General features: G+C 43.7%; 2 protein-coding genes across 6 annotated transcripts; both read right to left on the bottom strand.

Annotated features, from left to right (window-relative positions):
* Nucleotides 1-94: 94 nt before the first annotated feature.
* Nucleotides 95-15,252, bottom strand: ythdc2 (YTH domain containing 2). Of its 3 annotated transcripts, none has more exons than XM_057018147.1 (31): nt 15,112-15,252; nt 13,941-14,103; nt 13,755-13,845; nt 12,847-13,043; nt 12,573-12,775; nt 12,076-12,242; nt 11,243-11,345; nt 10,978-11,134; nt 10,435-10,542; nt 10,203-10,348; nt 8,921-9,056; nt 8,473-8,599; nt 8,334-8,399; nt 7,918-8,087; nt 7,742-7,838; nt 7,440-7,527; nt 7,235-7,315; nt 7,038-7,120; nt 6,858-6,963; nt 6,216-6,335; nt 5,364-5,636; nt 4,963-5,089; nt 4,578-4,783; nt 4,011-4,200; nt 3,714-3,811; nt 3,457-3,576; nt 3,210-3,373; nt 2,044-2,125; nt 1,753-1,959; nt 1,473-1,655; nt 95-593 (listed from the first exon to the last, which is right to left on the bottom strand). In XM_057018147.1, exons 2-31 carry the CDS (start codon nt 14,095-14,097, stop codon nt 522-524), a joined length of 4,125 nt encoding a protein of 1,374 aa, XP_056874127.1. In that variant the 5' UTR covers nt 14,098-14,103; nt 15,112-15,252; the 3' UTR covers nt 95-521. The 3 variants fall into 3 exon arrangements, with proteins under 3 accessions (XP_056874127.1, XP_056874128.1, XP_056874129.1); XM_057018148.1 differs by lacking the exon at nt 15,112-15,252 and adding an exon at nt 14,182-15,069; XM_057018149.1 differs by lacking the exon at nt 95-593 and adding an exon at nt 681-1,392.
* Nucleotides 15,253-15,519: 267 nt separating this feature from the next.
* LOC130516856 (uncharacterized) lies at nt 15,520-17,932 on the bottom strand. Of its 3 annotated transcripts, XM_057018177.1 has the most exons (6): nt 17,772-17,901; nt 17,381-17,467; nt 17,066-17,198; nt 16,675-16,793; nt 16,275-16,349; nt 15,520-15,822 (listed from the first exon to the last, which is right to left on the bottom strand). In XM_057018177.1, the coding sequence occupies exons 2-6, from the start codon at nt 17,459-17,461 to the stop codon at nt 15,694-15,696; spliced, it is 537 nt and encodes a 178-aa protein (XP_056874157.1). In that variant the 5' UTR covers nt 17,462-17,467; nt 17,772-17,901; the 3' UTR covers nt 15,520-15,693. The 3 variants fall into 3 exon arrangements, with proteins under 3 accessions (XP_056874157.1, XP_056874158.1, XP_056874159.1); XM_057018178.1 differs by lacking the exon at nt 17,381-17,467 and having other exon boundaries at nt 17,772-17,932; XM_057018179.1 differs by lacking the exon at nt 17,381-17,467 and having other exon boundaries at nt 17,581-17,773.
* Nucleotides 17,933-18,402: the final 470 nt, after the last annotated feature.

Here is an 18,402-nt window from a genome sequence, read left to right as displayed (position 1 = left end):
AGCAAATATCTGGGAAATTCCTATAAAGTTGTAGTTACAACAATTAATCAACAGCAGTGTTGGTGATGGTGGTGCTAAAAAGACCAAATCAATACAACTTATAAGGATTTTTATTAATATTGATGATCAAGTAAGATCCCTAAACTGTGTGACACATGTAATAATGTCTGAATGAACATGTTTGCACATGTTCATCCAGACTGATGGATGAATGATTAGATGAGCCAAGAACGAGACGGTTACACCTTGTGTTACGGCAAAAACAGTCCCCGTCCTTTAAGAACTGGGACCTATGCTTTAGAATATGGTGACTCTCTGCTGACATGCACCATAGAAGAAAACCAACATTCAACATTTTCAAACCAGGAAAGGCCACATTCCAATGGAAATGTTTATAGGACAGCAATTCTCTGACATCAGGAACACAAGTAAACAAAACACAACATTGCAGCAACGATTTCATCTGGAAGCGTCTCTGTTTAGTCCCTCAGAACACGTAGAACAGGAACCGATGCGCTGTCTTATTCCACCTGCTTCACAGAGTTTCTGTCCCACAGAGACAAGAGCTGAGCAGCTGCCTGAGGCTCCAATTCCTGAACCAGACACAACATTTAGAAAAAAGGAGTAAATACAACACCAACAAATAAACAACTAAAGCAGGAGGTTGAGGAAACACTGTTAACGCCACAGCTCTGATCAGCAGCAGAGACAGTCCTGTAAACTGATCTTGTGTGCATTGATGAGGGTTGTCTGTCCTCAGCACCCTGAACCTCCCTGCCAGGGGACAGCTGGGGTGGGGGGGGTTAGAGGTTTTAGGTGTGTTAGAGACTCTAGATCCTTCCTTTGTTCCACAGATGTTTAGACTCTCGTTGGATCAGTGGCAGAAGACGATCAGACAATTCTCCTGAGGATTGTCAGAGCTCCCCTGGAGGTCCATGGACACACCCAGGAACCTGAAGCTGGCCTCCCCCTGCTCACCCTCCCCATTGATGCAGAATGGTTGCAGGTCAGACACTGGAACTAAATCAGGGAACTGTCCAACAGCATCATCGCAGCTTTGGCTGAACCAAATCCAGTGTGCGGACATCGCAAATCCAGGATGTCCACTCGAAGCCCACAGAGAAACAAGCTGTGGAGGTTTGGACTTCAGGGTGAGGATGATGTTCTTGATGAGGGCGACACACGTCTCTGCTCTGCGGGATATTGTGAACTAATGAATGTTTACCCACCCACCCAGGTTAGTCCAGAATGCCCACGGGGGTACAGATACATCCTGGGGTCCATGAGAGAGCAGGTCCTCCAAATCTGGGCTTCAGGAGCACATGCAGCAGCCTCCGGACCAGCAGTGAGGCCGAGGCAGAGAAGCACAGCCCGGGAAAGGAGTTAGATGCTCTTTGAGTGGGTGATCAACAGGCAACAGGAAAAGGGACAAATGTCATGAAATCTCATGAAAACAGGAAGCAGGCTCTCACCTGTCCGTCCCTGCTGATCTGGACCTTCTTGTTGTCATTCCACGGGTTCAGGATATGCTGGGTGCAGTGAAAAGGAAGACTCTCCTTCTGGATCCACTCAACGCTGAAGACTCCTCCTAAACCCAGGAAATCCCAGTCCTGGCAGCTCTCCTGGCTGATGACAGACGTCATGCGAGCGTAACCCTGTAAAATCCATCTTTCAGCTATGGGCGGGTTTATGTTGCACATTTACACATGTTTGACATAAAGATGAAGGTCAGATCATTGTGGGGTTTGTTACCTGGAAGTGACCTGAACCCTGGACAGAGAAGATAAGGATGATGAGGTGGTCATCCGTGAAGGCCTTGGAGAGCTTGGTCTCATTACTTGGTGTTGTGGACCAGATGCCCCTCTGCTGGGATATTTTAATACTCCCAATGTTGCTACTTTTCATGATGAAGTAGTGCGCTGATGAAAAGCTTGGTGGACAAACTGGCTTTGGGACAAACTGTCAAAAACAAATTTAGTGGAGCCTTTAATAGAGCAAACAGTCAAGAGAAGAACTCCTGGAGATTTGAGAGCCTTCACAAACCTGGTCTAAGGGCTGGGGAGGCTCTTCTCGGTTCCCAGGCTTCCACTGAACCTGGCCTGAAGCTGCTGGCATCTTCCCAGAACTGAGAACGAGTAGAGAGATGAAAGGGTGAATAACCTGACTGATTGCAACAGTGTCTGAGTATCACTCATCACTATTAGTGCCACAGGCGGCAGAGTAGCCCAGCTTGAGCTCAGCTGGGGCAGCAGGCGCTCCTGTTGCCCACGTGGTGAAGAGCTCCAGTCTGCTGTCAGATAATGGCTGAACCTGAGCGTGAATGCTGGCTTGTTTTTTAAAGCACTTTAAGTGTTACAGATGAACAGAAAAGGTGCTGTAGAAATACACTCAGCACATTATTTTATTAACTGGTCACTGTAGAGTTATATAGTTATGGTAGTGGTGTTCTCATGATTAAGGTTCCTGTTCTTATGTCTGTCCCTCAGGCCTGACTCCAAACATTAATAGTTAGTATTGATTTGGAATTGTCCTCTAGGTTTTGTTCAGCATAAAGTTGCATATGGAACAAAAGGACAGCAGGGGAAGTAAATATTTCAATAATACTATAATTAAATAACATAAGTGATTCTTCAACATCATATTTAATGAACAAAAACTCCCAAATTAATTCTGCCCAGAGATTACAATTATAAATAAACAATATTTGACTCTGATATGTCTGAGACCAGCTTCTACACCTTCATTACCTTCATTCCCCAGATTCTTTCACTCCTGACTCTTTTCTCCTCCTGTTCCAAACTTCACATTTCTTCACCTCTTTTCCACAGTCTCCATTGTTGTGGACCATTGACTCCAAGGACTCTAAGTCCTCCACCTTCTTCACGTCGCCTCCCTGTACCTTCACCTCCACCTGGGTTCCTCTCATCTACACATGTTCTGTCTTACTTCAACTACCCTTCACTCCTCTCCTCTCCATGCACACCTCCACCTCTGTAGATCTGAGCTGATGTGGTCCTTCGTCCACCTTGACCTCCACTCTCACACCTCCAGGACACCTCACCACTGTCCTACAGCTGCTATCAGGATCATTTATCCTCTTGTCCCAAAGACAACTGTCAGTACTATTATATTTCATAATATTCTGTTTGTATGTAAATATGTAATATTATGTTACATCCAGACATGAGTGTGTTTGAGGATATGGACACCTGTCCCGTAGTGGTGAGTAGCTCGGAGCAGCAGCCGGTAGGTGGGGGGTGCTCTTTGAGCTCTTTGCAGACGAGTGGTCTTCTTCCATTGCCATGGGCCGGGGTCTCTGGCCAATGCCTGTAGGCTGCTGCAGACCTGCAGCATGCTCTTCTGCTGCGAGGACCTGCCACAGGCAGAAGAGGAGGAAGGTGTTTAGAGGTGCTAACATGTTAGCAACAGGTGTGATCATGCTGCACTGAAACCCACAGAAACCACAGCGTGGATGATGGCCTCATCTTGTTGGGACCATGGCTTGGATGGAAAACGCATCTTCTTGATGAACAGGTTTTGCCACTTATGTCTCATTTCATAGACCAGCCGAGCAGCCTGGCGACAAAATAAACACATGAAATATGAGTACAAAAAAAGGGTTAAAAGCATTAATATAGAACAGTGTCCAGACTAAACTAAACTAAGACAGTGGTTCTAACTCCGGTTGAATGAAAGAGTTGTTGTTCACTCACATTTCTGTCCATCTGGAAAATGAGCCAATCGTTGATCTTAAAATCAATCTGGTCCTCTGTGTCACTGTCACTGTCACTGGTGCCGTCCAGCTGCGTCCCTGCACACACACACACACACAGCAGCATTTATCTCCATCAACAGGACAGCAAGTCAGAGTTACCGTGGAAACAGGAACGTGTAGGAATACGGCTTTAGAATTATTTATTATTTACTATACATTTAAATGTACACTTGTTATGGCTAATCGCAGATCTTGGAGGGTGCTGGGGAATCCTAGATCACTGTGACAGATTTACCAGCAGATCTTGGCTCAGCTGCTTCTTGGAGGGCAGGAAAGGGCAGTTTTGCACAACCGGCAAATATGGCGGCAGTGATGGGAGTGACCATCGAGCAACAGCGGATGATGACCATTCGGTGGCCTCTACTCATCTCATCGTACACCAGCCACTCTGTGGGATACTTCTGGGGTGTCTTGGCAGGGTTGCCCTGTATATTCACAGGTAAAGGAAGGGTGTAAATAAGCTGTCCACCAGCAGCTGTGGCCATACCTGTCCTCCTGAGACAGAGAAACTCAGAATCCCTTGTTAAGACTCATACTAGTGCACTGGTTCAACGTTAGGGTAAGGGTAAATATGGCTATGACACAATAAAATATACCTGCTGAATATCACTAACAAAGTTAAGGACTGTCCCATCGCCACTGTGATGACGGCACAAATGTTGCCTGAGTCTTGGTGCTCATAAAGCTCTTTATTCCCTGACTGACTTAAAAGCCCTAACCCCCTACATACATGGATGATTCTGAGCTCTCTGGGGTGAAGAGCAGTGCTGACAGCTACATATGGAGGAAATGGCTGTCCTACCTCTTTGAGCTGGGACTGGTTCAGAACGGATGTGGGGTGAAAATGCAACTTCTTCTTCCTGCTGCTGGAAAGCAGGGCAGTTTCTTGATCCACGTGGGCCAAGTTTGGATACATCCCAGCCACCAGTGCTGCTTTCACTACAGCCCAGTTCTCGGAATTCTGATTGACGTCACGGATATCACTGCCCCCGTGAGCCCGCACGAAACCTGAAGGGATGGATCGAAGAGTAAAAAGATCAATCTTTTTGTTCTGTTAGCTACTTTCTGCCAGCATCAACAGCTTCCTCTCACATTTTATCCAGCATAGACCACAGATGTTCATTAAACAAAGAACAGAGGCAGAAGGTGTTCTAGCTGCCTTAGGAATACGTAATGCTGGGACTGACCAATCGCCCGGAGCTGGCCCAACAGCTGAGTCCTCATGCCAAGGATCATATTCATGGTGGCCTGGGACAGGAAGTATTTCTCACAAAATGCTCTTTCCCAGCCATCGCTGCGAGCTTTCTGCCATGCCTGAAAACAAGCAGGACACCCAGAAGAAGCGGCCTCAACTAGTTGGAAATAGCAGCTAATGTCATCACAACAATAACTTATACAGCAGGACGGGTGGAAAAATACAGGCCGCTGTTGTCATTTGTTAGCGACTGCATGGTAACCCAAACTCAAGAACTGCAAATCTCAGAAGCCAAATTATTCAGAACACTAAAAGACTAAAACCTCTTGTCATTCTGTGATTGTCCCGACAGCAGCATCAACAGTTCAGGCAGAAAAACACGCTATTGCTCACCTGAAACGCTCTCAGCAGAGCCATGTGGTCACTAAAACTACTAGACGCAAAATGTTTGCGACAGTGCAGAGCTGCCTTTTTTTTAGAGCCCTCAGCAGGAAGGATGAAGGGGTCACGATAGGCCAGGGTGCAGGCAATGGTTAGAATTGGGTCCAGACACTTAAGAACCACAGCACACAACACCATCTTGCCCAGGTGGGGCTCCACAGGAAGGTCAGCCAGGTGGAAGCCAAGATCAGTCAGGTCTTCATGTTGCTCCATAGCATCTATTGACTGAAGCAGACGGTTAGTGAGAGAGACAGGCAGGCACACAGGTGATCAGACAGACAGTCAGACAAATGGTCAAACATACGGTCAGACAGGTTGTCAGACAGACGGATTGCCAGACAGGCTGTCCGTCAAATCTCCAGACACAATATTTGAACCCTCCCACATGACGTTCTAAGACTAAAGGAAACACTTGACAGGGGGGCAGTAATGCGGAACGTTCCACAACAGTCCAGGACCTCCTCATCATGTCTATGATCCCCAGAAGTATGTTTATAACAACTGAATGCTCTATTCATCAAGTTCTTTAGCTTCAGCTTCTGTAACTCCAAAAATTAATGCCTCAGTTCTTTTTTGCCTCATGCACAATGTAGACAAAAGAGAGTCCAACTCTTTTCAGGTGGAACACAAGGCATCTTGGGAATTTAATCACACTAAAGCCTGTTTTAGTTTACCTCCCATCAGGGAACAAAGTAGTAGAGGACAGATGGATTCTAGTTCCAGGGGCTACACACAATACATAGAAAGTTTATTTAAATTCAGTTTTCTGAACAACAACATAGCAGCAGACTGGACAAATGCTACCTTCAGTATCTGTAGAGCGTTCTTGATTGCGTGTGCTGGAGGAGGCTGAGGAGCTTTAGCCAAGAACTCAGCTACCTGACAGGAAGCTGGGGCCAGTAGTTTGGTCTGCAGACACAGTTCCTGAGACACATGACAACATTATTCATGAAGTGTGCTGGAATATCTGATAAACAAGGCTGACCAGAGGTGTCAGGAAGCTTGCTATAAAATGTTGGTGAACCCTCTCAGCCTTCCATATCCAAGAAAAATCTATTGCTTAAAAGCTCAACTGGACTTCTTTTGGTACAGAAATTTTAATCCTTCAGAACTGAATAAGTCTGTTGGATAAGAGGTGAAATATCTTCAAAAACTAAAGATCCTCATTTAGTTTTTAAGCTACAGTGAAAATGTTCTGTGGCTCCTTTTGTCATAACTATTTTACTTTTCTGGCATATTTTTCAACAGATTTTTAAATTGCTGTTATAATTAATTTAACAGGTCCTTGTTAAAACCCCTAAACACGTTTGTCAATCCTGGACATGTAGGTTTATTTTCATTTTTGTCCCATAAATGTGAAGATATTTGTGTGTGTGTGTGTGTGTGTGTGTTGTGTGTGTGTGTGTGGTGTGTGTGTGTGTGTGTGTTTGTGTGTGTGCTCACTACCTGCAGAGGCATACGCAGAAGCTGTGGAACCTGGAATTCCAGCATGTTGTCAAACCTGAGGCGACTGAAGAGGTGGAAGCAGTACCCTGGTTTACAACGCCCAGCCCTGCACACCAGAGGGTTATTAGCTCTACACCAGGTTCAGCACAGAGAAGAATACAGCGAGAACTTTAGAGTCACCTTCCCTTCCTCTGCAGGACGCTAGCTTTAGAAATCCAAATTGTCTTTAACATGGAAACACGACTGAGAGTGTCGTAGGATTTCTTCAGTGAAAAAGGACATTTATTTAGTGTTTGAGTGATCAATACGTCTGAATGATGAATTATTGTTGGATTTGATGTGATTGTGATTGTTTAACTAAACAGAATTGACTGCACCTCTTTGACCTTCCCTGAATCAATGACAAAGACCACATCACTGATTGTGATACTGGTCTCAGCGATGTTGGTAGAAAGAATCTGAAAGATAAAGGTGAATATTTATGAACTGGCTTGACAGAGAAAAGCTGTATTTACATGAAGATAGAGTTTACAGTATATCTATCATTTGTAACAGGTCTCCCATCTGTAAACAGGAACTCACTATTTTTCTAACACCACTTGGGGGGGTCTTCAAGGCCTTCTTCTGGTCCAGAGTCTGCATTTCAGAATGCAGGATGAACAGCTGGTACCTACAGGACACGTTATACAGTAAGATGAGGCTGTCTAGCTGTCAGTCAGTCAGTCAGTCAGTCAGTCAGACAGTCAGTCAGACAGACAGACAGACAGACAGACAGACAGACAGACAGACAGACAGACAGACAGACAGACAGACAGACAGATAGACAGATAGATAGATAGATAGATAGATAGATAGATAGATAGATAGATAGATAGATAGATAACCTCTCAGCCTGAACAGAGAATCTGCTGTCATTATAAAGGATTCGATCCCTCATCGCCACTATTTCATCATATCCAGGAAGAAAAATTAAGATGGCACCTAAGAAGAGACAGATAAAACACCTGTATAGTGTTCTACACAGGGAAACACATCTGATGATAGTATCCAGATCATTCACCATCACTGCTGGTGGAGCAGATGTAATGGAGAAGGTCCATGATAAGGTCCAGGTCAACCAGTTCATCATCAAAGCTCTGGTGGTAGAGTTTCAGCAGTTCCTCCTCTTTATTGCTGCTCTCTACAGTGACCTGCTGCTCCACTGGGGACCCATCAGGACTGCATACCTCTCTCAAAGCCACCACAGAGACAGAAACAGAGATTTAGCACCTCAGCTTGGTTATAGCAGCAACTATGCACTGCTGAAAACAGAAGTAAGCCATTTCTTTGGTCAACTTGGATTCAGCACGATGCTGAATATGTTTTAAAAGGAGAAGATTTTTCCTCCTGAAAAAATGCTGATAGCGAAGTTGAAATACTATTAAAAAATTGGCAAAAAGTGCAACAGCGTAGGGAAGCACGTGTGTGTGCACTCACAGAAAAGATTTGAGCAGCTCCAGGGATTCACTCTGATGGAAGTGTTTAGCAAAGTCTGCGGCCGTCCTGAAAGAAGGTGAAAACCAGACAGTTTGGAGTTTTCAAAGTTCTGTGATCATGAAGGCTGTGGAGACCTCACCATCCATTAGAAGCCTTTATGTTGACATCAGCACCCATGTGAAGCAGCTGCTCCATCTGAGTGAGAAAGCCTTGACCTGCTGTCACCATCAGAGCTGTGGTCCCTGTTTCACTGTGCCTGTAGTTCACTAAATAAAGGAGATACGTGTAGGTACAGATGTTCAGTGATGCCCCTAAACACATCTGTACAAAGTATGAATGCAGGCTGTATAATGGCTAGCTATACATTGATGAGAATAAATGATCAGTCTGCCTGAAAAATCATTGAACTCAACCAATCAGGAAGCACAAGCGTAACTCTGATCTGATGCAAAACTATAAACTCTTCAAACATGATGGGAATTTTCATGATTAACAAACTACAAAGGAAATCTTTAGTGATATCATATCAACTGAATAGCAGGTAATTAAGGTAATAAAAACAATGAGACCAATGGCCAGGGTCATACCATTCATGTTTTCATAGAGGATGAGGTTGAAAAGCTGAATAAAAGCATCCTGGTCTTCATTCAGGAAAATGTTGGAAATGCAGGAATCCATTTCTCTCACCAGCCATGGTTCCAACTGTTCCGGATTGTTCTCAGGCTGGAAACACACAGATCGATCAATCAATTAATAGGCTGCATTTACAATTATATAGTGAGCTTGAAAAATAGAATGTAAAGAACTGGCAAAAAATGTAATGCATCTCACAAGAATGTGGTCATTTGTGTAGCTGCGATGAGAGTAAAACAGAACAAAGGTTTGTCCCAATGTGGTGTAGTGTAGTGTAGTGTGGTGTAGTGTACTGCTCTGTAGTGTAATGTAGTGTGGTGTAGTGTACTGCTTTGTAGTGTAGTGTAGTGTGATGTAGTGTAGTGTAGTGTGGTGTAGTCTAGTGTACTGTGGTGTAGTGTAGTGTACTGTGGTGAAGTGTGTGTAGTGTAGTGTACTGTGATGTAGTGTACTGTTCTGTAGTGTAGTGTGATGTAGTGTAGTGTAATGTGATGTAGTGTACTGTAGTGTAATCTAGTGTGGTGTAGTGTAGTGTACTGTTCTGTAGTGTAGTGTACTGTTCTGTAGTGTAGTGTACTGTTCTGTAGAGCAGTGTAGTGTGATGTAGTGTACCGTACTGTGGTGAAGTGTGGTGTAGTGTACTGTTCTGTAATGTAGTGTGATGTAGTGTAGTGTACTGTGGTGAAGTGTGGTGTAGTGTACTGTTCTGTAGTGTAGTGTGATGTAGTGTAGTGTAATGTGATGTAGTGTACTGTAGTGTAATCTACTGTGGTGTAGTGTAGTGTAGTGTAGTGTAGTGTGATGTAGTGTAGTGTACTGTTCTGTAGTGTAGTGTACTGTTCTGTAGTGCAGTGTAGTGTGATGTAGTGTACTGTACTGTGGTGAAGTGTGGTGTAGGGTACTGTGCTGTAGTGTACTGTGCTGTAGTGTAATGTACTGTGCTGTAGTGTACTGTGCTGTAGTGTACTGTGCTGTAGTGTAATGTACTGTGGTGTGGTGTACTGTGCTGTAGTGTACTGTGCTGTAGTGTAGTGTACTGTGCTGTATTGTACTGTGCTGTAGTGTACTGTGCTGTAGTGTAATGTACTGTGGTGCAGTGTACTGTGCTCTAGTGTAATGAAACTATATTCTCAATACTTGATAACAGACGTAGATCACCTTACTAAAGATATATGAAACTTTGATTTCATGACACGTGTTCAGATGTGCTCAACAGTGTGTCGTGTGTTACTCTACCAGACTGTTGAGGGCACCGTCCTCTCCATCCAAGACACTGCTGTCCTCAGGGACACAACTCAGCACCGATGTCCCTTCTTCCTCTTCAACAGAAGTGTTCTTCAGTGTCTCACACCACTCTGTCAAACTTTTCTGCTTATTCTTGGCTGAGAGTCAGATTATGGAATGAGCACAGACGAAATCAATGAAAACTGGAGGGAACATTTAGGGACCCACTGACAAAAGCTCATACGTTCATGTGCCTCGGCATTGTGATTCATCATCTCCTTCTTTTTAAAGCCAGTCAGCTTCAGAATGTCCTCCAAAAAGAATTCCTTCACATCAAACAGTCTTCCTTTGACTGTAAAAAGAAAGTAGAAGAAAAGACATTTACTGCTAATATGTGCTTCTCAACATCAACAGATTGTACATACGGACACATTAACATACCATCCATCTTATTGTATGGTTTATTGTATCTTATTAACGTATTTGTAAATGTGTCAGCTGTTGCACGGATTAAACAGCAGATTATGGACAATCTATGTGCTGATAATGGAAAAAAGTATGTTGAAATTATAATACGATACAATCAATCATTACTTTGTTTATGCACAATATGCCTTTGAAGAGGAGCATGACTGAAGATAAAACCTGAATGTAAAAATGTTGCTCACGAAACGACGTCTAACAACTTCAGAGAAACAAATAAGACCAATAATCTAACCAGCAACACCTCCTGGAGTTCATATCTGGTCTGATCATTGGAGTAATTAAGTAAAGATGGGGGACTTACGATTGATGACAGGACAGGAGCCAAAGTACTGACGGAAAAGTTCTGTGTCTAGAGCTGCACTGCAGAGGATCAGTTTCAGTGAGGGAAACTTCGGAAGCACATCTCGCAGTTTTGTGAGCAAGAAGTCAGTCAAGCCATCACGTTCATGCACCTCATCCTGTTTACACACAGCAAGTCCATTTTCTTACAGATGGAAGAAAGAAGTGGTACTCTTGGCTTGATCTCCACAGTTCCCCACTATCCAGAATGTGAAATATCTGCGTACCACAATCACATGTGTGACAGTTGTCAGGCTAGCATCTCCAGCCATCAGCGTTCTGAGGAACACTCCGCTGGTGCAGAAGGTCAGCACCGTCTTGGGAGAGACCCTGCGGTTACAGGTAAGTTAGCAGTTAGCAGTTGTCTTTGGTTAAAGGCCAAGTCCCCACAAATACATATAACAAGTGGGTGAAGATAGTTCACACATATTTATGGGGTTGTTTTTCAGTGCAGCTTTACTGAATGAGAAATTGTTTATTATAATTAAATATATAACTGGCCCTGCGTGCATGTTGGGTTTTGTATATTTCTAAACATGAACACATTTGTAGAAATGAGTGTTCCAGAACTGTTACTTTACTGATGGGTTTTAACTCTGGCAACTTTCTTAGGGCATTCCTATGTATAAACAAGCCTTTACGAAGACACCATCAATATAACAGGAATGTTCCAACATAAACAAGAGCATGTCACAACTGTGCAGCCTCCGAGGTAAACAATGGTTGTGATTTTGGGCTCTATGGTAAATTGATGATTCCTTTTATATCTCTTCTTTGTGAATGGCTTCAGAAAGAAGAGCAAGAGGAGCAGTTAAAAAGATGCCTGTTGGTCCTGGTTTTGAATGAACACAGAGACCAGCAGCAGACCACTTACTGCCTCAGGACCCCCACCCCCCAGCTCAGACACTACCATGCGCCCTAAACAGGATGTATAATAACTCCTCCATGAGAATCAGCCACATCTTCTTGCTTCCAGCTGTGCTTCCCACCACAAAACTGAACAGACATGGAGCAGAAGTAACAACAGCCAAAACACAAGACTTCAGATCACAATATTTACCTGCTCTCAAGTCTGATGTGATAACCTACAGTTTTGCCAACATTCTCTCCTCTTTCTGCTGCTACCCTGTCAGCAACTGTGATGGTAGCCAGGCGCCTGGGCTGAGTGCAGAAAATCCTACAGGGCTCATGGTTCTTGTGACATTCATCCAGCAGGAACTGTGGGATCTGCACAATACAGGGTGACACACCTTTATTGTTGGAACAGGAATGTCCTCAGGTCTGTTCTGCATGTTAGTAAAACTCCTCAGAACCTTTCATGGCAGCAAAACATGTGCACACCAGCAGTAACTTCACCACACTGTCGCACGCATATCCAGTCATCAAAATCAAACTATCTCCCAGAACAGAACTAACTGGGAATAACTCTCATTTAACTGGTCTGCATACATTTGCGATCTACTCTGAAGGGGGTGAGAGAGTCATAGTTTGCAGATTCCTGTCTGCACGTTCACTGTGTGCCTGAGGTCAAACCACTGGTTCACCAAAGTGACCCACCTGGGTAGTCTTCCCAGAGCCAGTTGCTCCAACCACCAGCACCACCCTGTTTTCTCTGATGAGTTTGATGATTTCCTGCTTGTGTTCCTGTACAGGCAGGGAGCATCGAAAAGCGTCATGTTCGGAGGAACCCCTCTGTGGAGGCACCACAGGTATGCCTTTGTTTAGCCGCCCGCTGGCCTTGTTTTTGTCCAAGGCATTTTCTGAAAGAAGAACATTACTTAACAAAGAAAACACAAGCTAGAGTTCGGCAGGCGTTACGACGGAAACTCACCAGCCTCTGACACCAAAGAAGCCGCACTTCTGGTGCTAAGCTGCATGTCCACACGTTCCTTATTACTGATGGGAAACCGTTCCAGCAGGTTGTGGATGACAAATAATGTATTATGGGATGGATTGAGGAGCATGCTGTGCTGAGGTTTGTCTGGACCATCCTTCTTTGTGACAGTGAGGAAGCGATTTGGTCCCTTCCTGAAAGGCAGAAATATGTCTAGTTTTATTGACCCAACGAACAGTCTGTCTGAACTCCTCAGAAACTGACTGGGTGTTCAAGTCCTCATTTTTTCTGCAGAACTGTGAAATCTATAATCCATAAAACAAGGGTGAGGATTCGCAGCCTGAGACAAGCCTGAGAGGTTTAGAAGAAATGGAGGTGATTGACTCTCAGATTTCTGGTTGATGTGTAGGAGCTTTGCAGCACTGAGCTCAATTAAGGACACAGGTGGTGAACCTGTAGAACCTGAGCAATGACACTTTTTTATAAATATTGACTGTTAATAGCACTATCTTTTTTATAACAATATTTTCTAATTAAGAATTAAATCAATTAGTTTACATGGCTCCTTTACATGTTGGCTGGTAAAGTCCTCACATGCTTATCAGGAATAACTACGTACTCGGCAACTTAAGGACAGACTTAGAGGATCTGTGACTTGTTGAAGAACACTAGGACATGTGCTGGAAGAAACCAAGCATCTTATAACACCAGAACAACCATAGTATCTGTCCAGGGCAGCTGTGGCTCAGGAGGCAGACAGACGCTCGGATCCACTAACACACATTGCAGGTTTTAACAATATCGAGGCCTGACTGGAAATATAATTCAGACTGACACCATTCAAATTGGCAGAATGAATGAAGAAAGACATGCAGATAAAACGTGTAGGTGTGGGCAGAATTTACCCTTTGCTCTTAGAACTGTAACCCAGAGACTGTGCCGCTCGATGAAGGAAAGCCCTCTCATTACTGGACAACGAGGAGGGAAATTCCATCACTGTTGAGGAATTGAAGTGGAGCATGTGGGTTAAAATCAGAACAAAAATGTGTTTTATAAAATGTTAAAGGATGCAAAACAATCTGAAAACAGACCTTTCTGGTCACTGTAATAAAACCTTTCTAAAGAGAGGTTCAGTGCTATCTTGACCTCTTCATCGATGTGAATTTTCCTGAGGGCATTTGGGATGGAACGGAGCCGTCCCTTCTGGCTCTTGCCTGGCTTTTTTGCAGATGCAACAGCACGCAGCATGATGAGCTGTAACAACACAATAGGTTGGCTCAATAGTCACGGGGATAATCGGCAGAAGAAATCACACCAGTAGTGAGCACATACAACTCAAGATGAGCAGTGAGCAGCAGGGGTTTGGTTGCCTTGCTCAAGGGGCCCCCAGCTCATGACCCATCCCAGGATTTGAACCAGCAACCCTCCAGTTACAAGACCAATTTCTTCCCTCTGACTCTCTTGGTGTGAGACGAGACTTCAGATGTTAAGGGATTGATATGACTCGGAGCACCGCAACCTTTCTGGTGCTCTTTCCATTCTAAATTTGATTTGAAAGACCTGTTCCTTCTTCCCTTTAAATATGTCATGTCATTAACTCAACTTGAATATTGTGATTCTTTGAAGGGTATAGTCAGAAATTTTCTGAACGTTAGAAATCACCTAACCTATTAGGGTCGAATTTAAACAAAACCGCGGTTGAAAATGTGAGGGTTTTTTATGTTTTGACCGCGTTAGCCTTCCGTAGCGCTGTACCGTTATACCAGAAATAGACGAGCATTAGAAATTGTGTTGACGGCTAGCGTGGACGTGGTCTTGCTAACAACGGCTCAATTGGCCGTGGTCACACACTCAGAAAGACAGGACACATAATTCCACTACATAATGTTGGGACTTAGCTTCTACGAATAAAAAAAACTAGGTTATATACCCATATAACATGAAGCATCAGAACCTTTTGCGGCTGTTACCGTACTGTACACAATATTATTACCGCTAAAACTTTACTTCTGGTATCCAAAAGAGGCTTTCTTCAACAAACGACTATCAAGGAAACTGAACTATCATCACATTCTATTTACACATCCCTATCACATTACTGTTAAAAACTGTACAGAGTAGATATAATTTGTTTTCACCAGCAAACAAGTCCACATAATAATTTGTTAGCTGGACAAATTAAATGACGTAAATGATTAGCTGTGACATTAGCAGACAATTTAAAATGTCGTCTGGAACACGGGTAGATAAATAGATCCTTACTGTGTCTTAACTGGAGCTATTTTCTGAGACAATTTCTATCTGGGACTATTTAGTGGGCTGTGCTTTCAAACAACGTCATGTGGTTGTTTCTTGGTTCTGTCGCCGATGTCGCCGCTCACGCGAAACTACATCCGGGAAGATACTTTCACAATAAAACACCCGACAGGCAGAATAAGACACATCTCAACCACTACTACCTATTCTACTAATATTAATAACGCTGTGTAGCCAAAAGCAGCCACATTACAGCACAACCCTTCTGAGTCAGCTCTGGTAAAGCTATTTTGCTTTACATAGTTGGAGACAAAGGTGAACATTTTCAGGTCTTTAAATACACTGTATATGAGCCACTGGAACACAGACAAGACACTAATGAACAAGATGAGGGTAGATAAAGGCCAAACAAAACACGTTTAAAATATATTTATATAAGAAATTTAGGAAGCAAATCGACTAAAATTAAAATAAAAAAAACAAGTTTACAACAGACTTTTAGATTTCAACATTTCAAATGCCAGTATTAGCAAATTCAACATTTCCTGCAAAATTGGCATGAGCAAGTAGCTTTGAACAGTGGCAGGATTACATGTCATCGACCCCGCGGATCCTTCTGGCCAACTGCAAGTCGCGGGGAAACAGGGTGACCCTCTTAGCATGGATGGCACAGAGGTTTGCATCTGAAAACAACATCACAAGGAATGCTTCTGCAGCCTGGTGGGGTAGAAAAAGAACATTAGCACTTGGCTTTTGTTAAACATTCAAAATAACAAACAAACAGACATCTCCATCTTGTTGTCTTGCATTAAAATGTGCAACACATCAACAAAGACATGTCTGGATCTAGAGGACTAGGGAAAAGTGGACCTACTCTCCAGAGGTGTCGCAACAGATGAGCAAAACTTGTCAGGACTGGTGTGATTTGTAAGATTCCGTGTAGAATAAATGAATAAACGAACGGTTTTAATCCCTGACTCCTACAGTCATAGTCGCTGAGGGTTTGTGACGGTGCCACCAGGATGGGTGAGATGTAACGATTGTGTCTGAGCCCCCTCAGGACGACTAGGACTGCAGATTAATCCAGCTATGCGCAAAAGGCTGTTTATTGGAGTGTCATGTAAACAGACCGAGTCACTCATGTGTAGTCATCAAACAGCACGTTTTACCTCCTGGATGGCCATAAGGGCATAGACCTGCCACCTCAGTTGAAGCACAGAGAACTTCTGGCACACCTCCCGGACCTGGAACAAGACGACAAGTGGTGTGTTAAAATCGGCCAGAGCTGAAGAATGAGGCTATTTGGAAGGTTTAAGCTTTGATTTCTTGATTTTGCACAGTTGTCAACTGAACAGTGTAAAATAGGTTTTACTGATTGTGATTATTTTAATCATTACAATTTCAAAATGTTTGTATGTTTTTCTTTTTTCCTAGACACACTTTTATTATTATTTGGACTAGAAGATTTCTAACCATGACTAAAATCTGAAGGTAACGCATCAATAGATTAGATTAGACCACAGATCAGATCTGGACTAAGCCAGATGCAGAGGGCACTGCTAAACTTACAAGGCGTGAGAAGGGTCTTTTCCTGAGTAACAAGTTGGTGTTCTTCTGGTACTTGCGAATCTCCATTAGGGCCCTAGTTCCTGGTCGAAACCTCCTCTTCCGGGGAGACGCAGCAGGCTCTGCAAACAGATAAATGAGTTGCTTTTAAACAACAACTGTTTTCCAAACTGAAGAAACGGGAGGAGACCTGAAAGGTCTCCATCGAGCATGGAAGGGGGAACCTGACATAGTTTCTTTCTGCTTTTCAGGAGACAAAAAAAGAGTTTTTGGTTTTTATTTACAGCATAAATGTTTGAATCTTGTAAATGATCACCAACAAAGCTAATCTTGATACACTGTTAAATAATGACTTTTTTAAATGATGGAAGGCCACTAAATAAGCCATTCTCACTTGAGACTTGACTTTTTTTCGGGGTCTGGGGAGACTTGCTTAGCACCGGGGGGCGACGTGTTGGGGTTTTGTCCTTCCGTCGGCTGGAAGATGGACCGGGGCGCATCGTGTCCCACAAACTGCAAGTCGACCTCTGGAAGTGATCCGGGACAAGAATAAGATTAAATTCACCCAACCCTTCCTCATTTCTAAAGTCCAGGGGGTTCTTTGCTAGCGGACAGGCACCGCTGTTGCCATTGAGACCGGTGGGACAGAAAACCCCACTGGACTGCCACCCTCGTCGGACTGGATGGCCTGGTTTAGCAACAGAACTACCTTAAACCCCTGTTTAAAAAGCTCTCTGCATTCAGAATGTAAAGACATCAAACAGCAGATGGAGAAAGAAGAGTGCATCATGGTTTCCTGTCAACAACAACGTCACATATTTTTGAAAAGAAAACAAGGATCGACAATCGAATAGTGTGCAGCAAACCACAATAACAACCAAAAAAATGAACTCGAGCTTTTATACACACCGTATGCAAGATAATTTTACCAAGGGTTTGGAGAAAGTATTGTGAAATACAAGTATTCCATCCACAACTGTTGTTATAAGATCCCGGGCCTGTTTACCATGCTAAACATTACAACATGATAGATCGACGTGGCTAACAGCAACGTTCAGCGAGCATCATTAGAAACACACTCTAAAGCTGTAAAAACCCACCTGCAGAGCTGATAAACACGCAAAAACTCAGAGCATGATTTAATACTTTGCAATATTAAAGTTTGCAAAGCACAAAATCCCGAAGTGTACAAACGACGAATATTCAAAAGATTCGTCTCCACCCGCTCAGCCAATGAACGGCGACCATGTGAACGGGGAAAGTGTTTGGAGGCGCTTGGTGATACTTACCGAGGTTCGCCGAGCGGGTGGAGACTGAACTAGTGGTGCTGTGTGTGTGTGTGTGTGTGTGTGTGTGTGTGTGTGTGTGTGTGTGTGTGTGTGTGTGTGTGTGTGGTGTGTGTGTGTGTGTGTGTAAAAAATCTCTTCCTCGTCCTGCTGGGCGGTGGCTCCTTCAGACTCGGGTCCTCTGTGCAGGATCTTAGCTGTTCCTAGGACTGAGACAGAGATCTCTGATGTGGTTCCTGGTAACTGTTGGAGCCATCTACTTAGCTCGGGGGTTACTGATTACTGACAGAGCGTGGGTGTTTATGGCCTGAATCTTATGTTGACCATGCTGACTTTTCAGGACCTGTCTTAACTTCTGTAGGTATCTAGCTGTGGATGACCTTCTAGCTGCCTCCTCATGGTTACCATTTGCTTGGGGGATCCCCAGGTATTTGTAACTGTCTTG

The sequence above is a fragment of the Takifugu flavidus genome, chromosome 20 (genome assembly GCF_003711565.1).
Source record: "Takifugu flavidus isolate HTHZ2018 chromosome 20, ASM371156v2, whole genome shotgun sequence".
Classification (NCBI taxonomy): domain Eukaryota; kingdom Metazoa; phylum Chordata; class Actinopteri; order Tetraodontiformes; family Tetraodontidae; genus Takifugu; species Takifugu flavidus.
The sequence above is the reverse complement of the archived record's forward strand: the minus strand, read 5'-3'. Positions and strand labels throughout refer to the sequence as shown.

Excerpts from the sequence above, each read along its gene's own strand:
- ythdc2 (XM_057018147.1), bottom strand. The coding sequence starts at position 14,097 with ATGCTGCGTGCTGTTGCATCTGCAAAAAAGCCAGGCAAGAGCCAGAAG. Across the intron at positions 7,528-7,741 it reads TTCTCTGTTCAGGCTGAGAG|GTACCAGCTGTTCATCCTGC; the intron begins GTTATCTATCTA and ends CGTGTCCTGTAG. Across the intron at positions 3,577-3,713 it reads TTTTCCAGATGGACAGAAAT|GCTGCTCGGCTGGTCTATGA; the intron begins GTGAGTGAACAA and ends TTTTGTCGCCAG.
- LOC130516856 (XM_057018177.1), bottom strand. The coding sequence starts at position 17,461 with ATGATGCACTCTTCTTTCTCCATCTGCTGTTTGATGTCTTTACATTCT. Across the intron at positions 16,350-16,674 it reads AAAGACCCTTCTCACGCCTT|GTCCGGGAGGTGTGCCAGAA; the intron begins GTAAGTTTAGCA and ends GTCTTGTTCCAG. Across the intron at positions 15,823-16,274 it reads CCCTTATGGCCATCCAGGAG|GCTGCAGAAGCATTCCTTGT; the intron begins GTAAAACGTGCT and ends CTACCCCACCAG.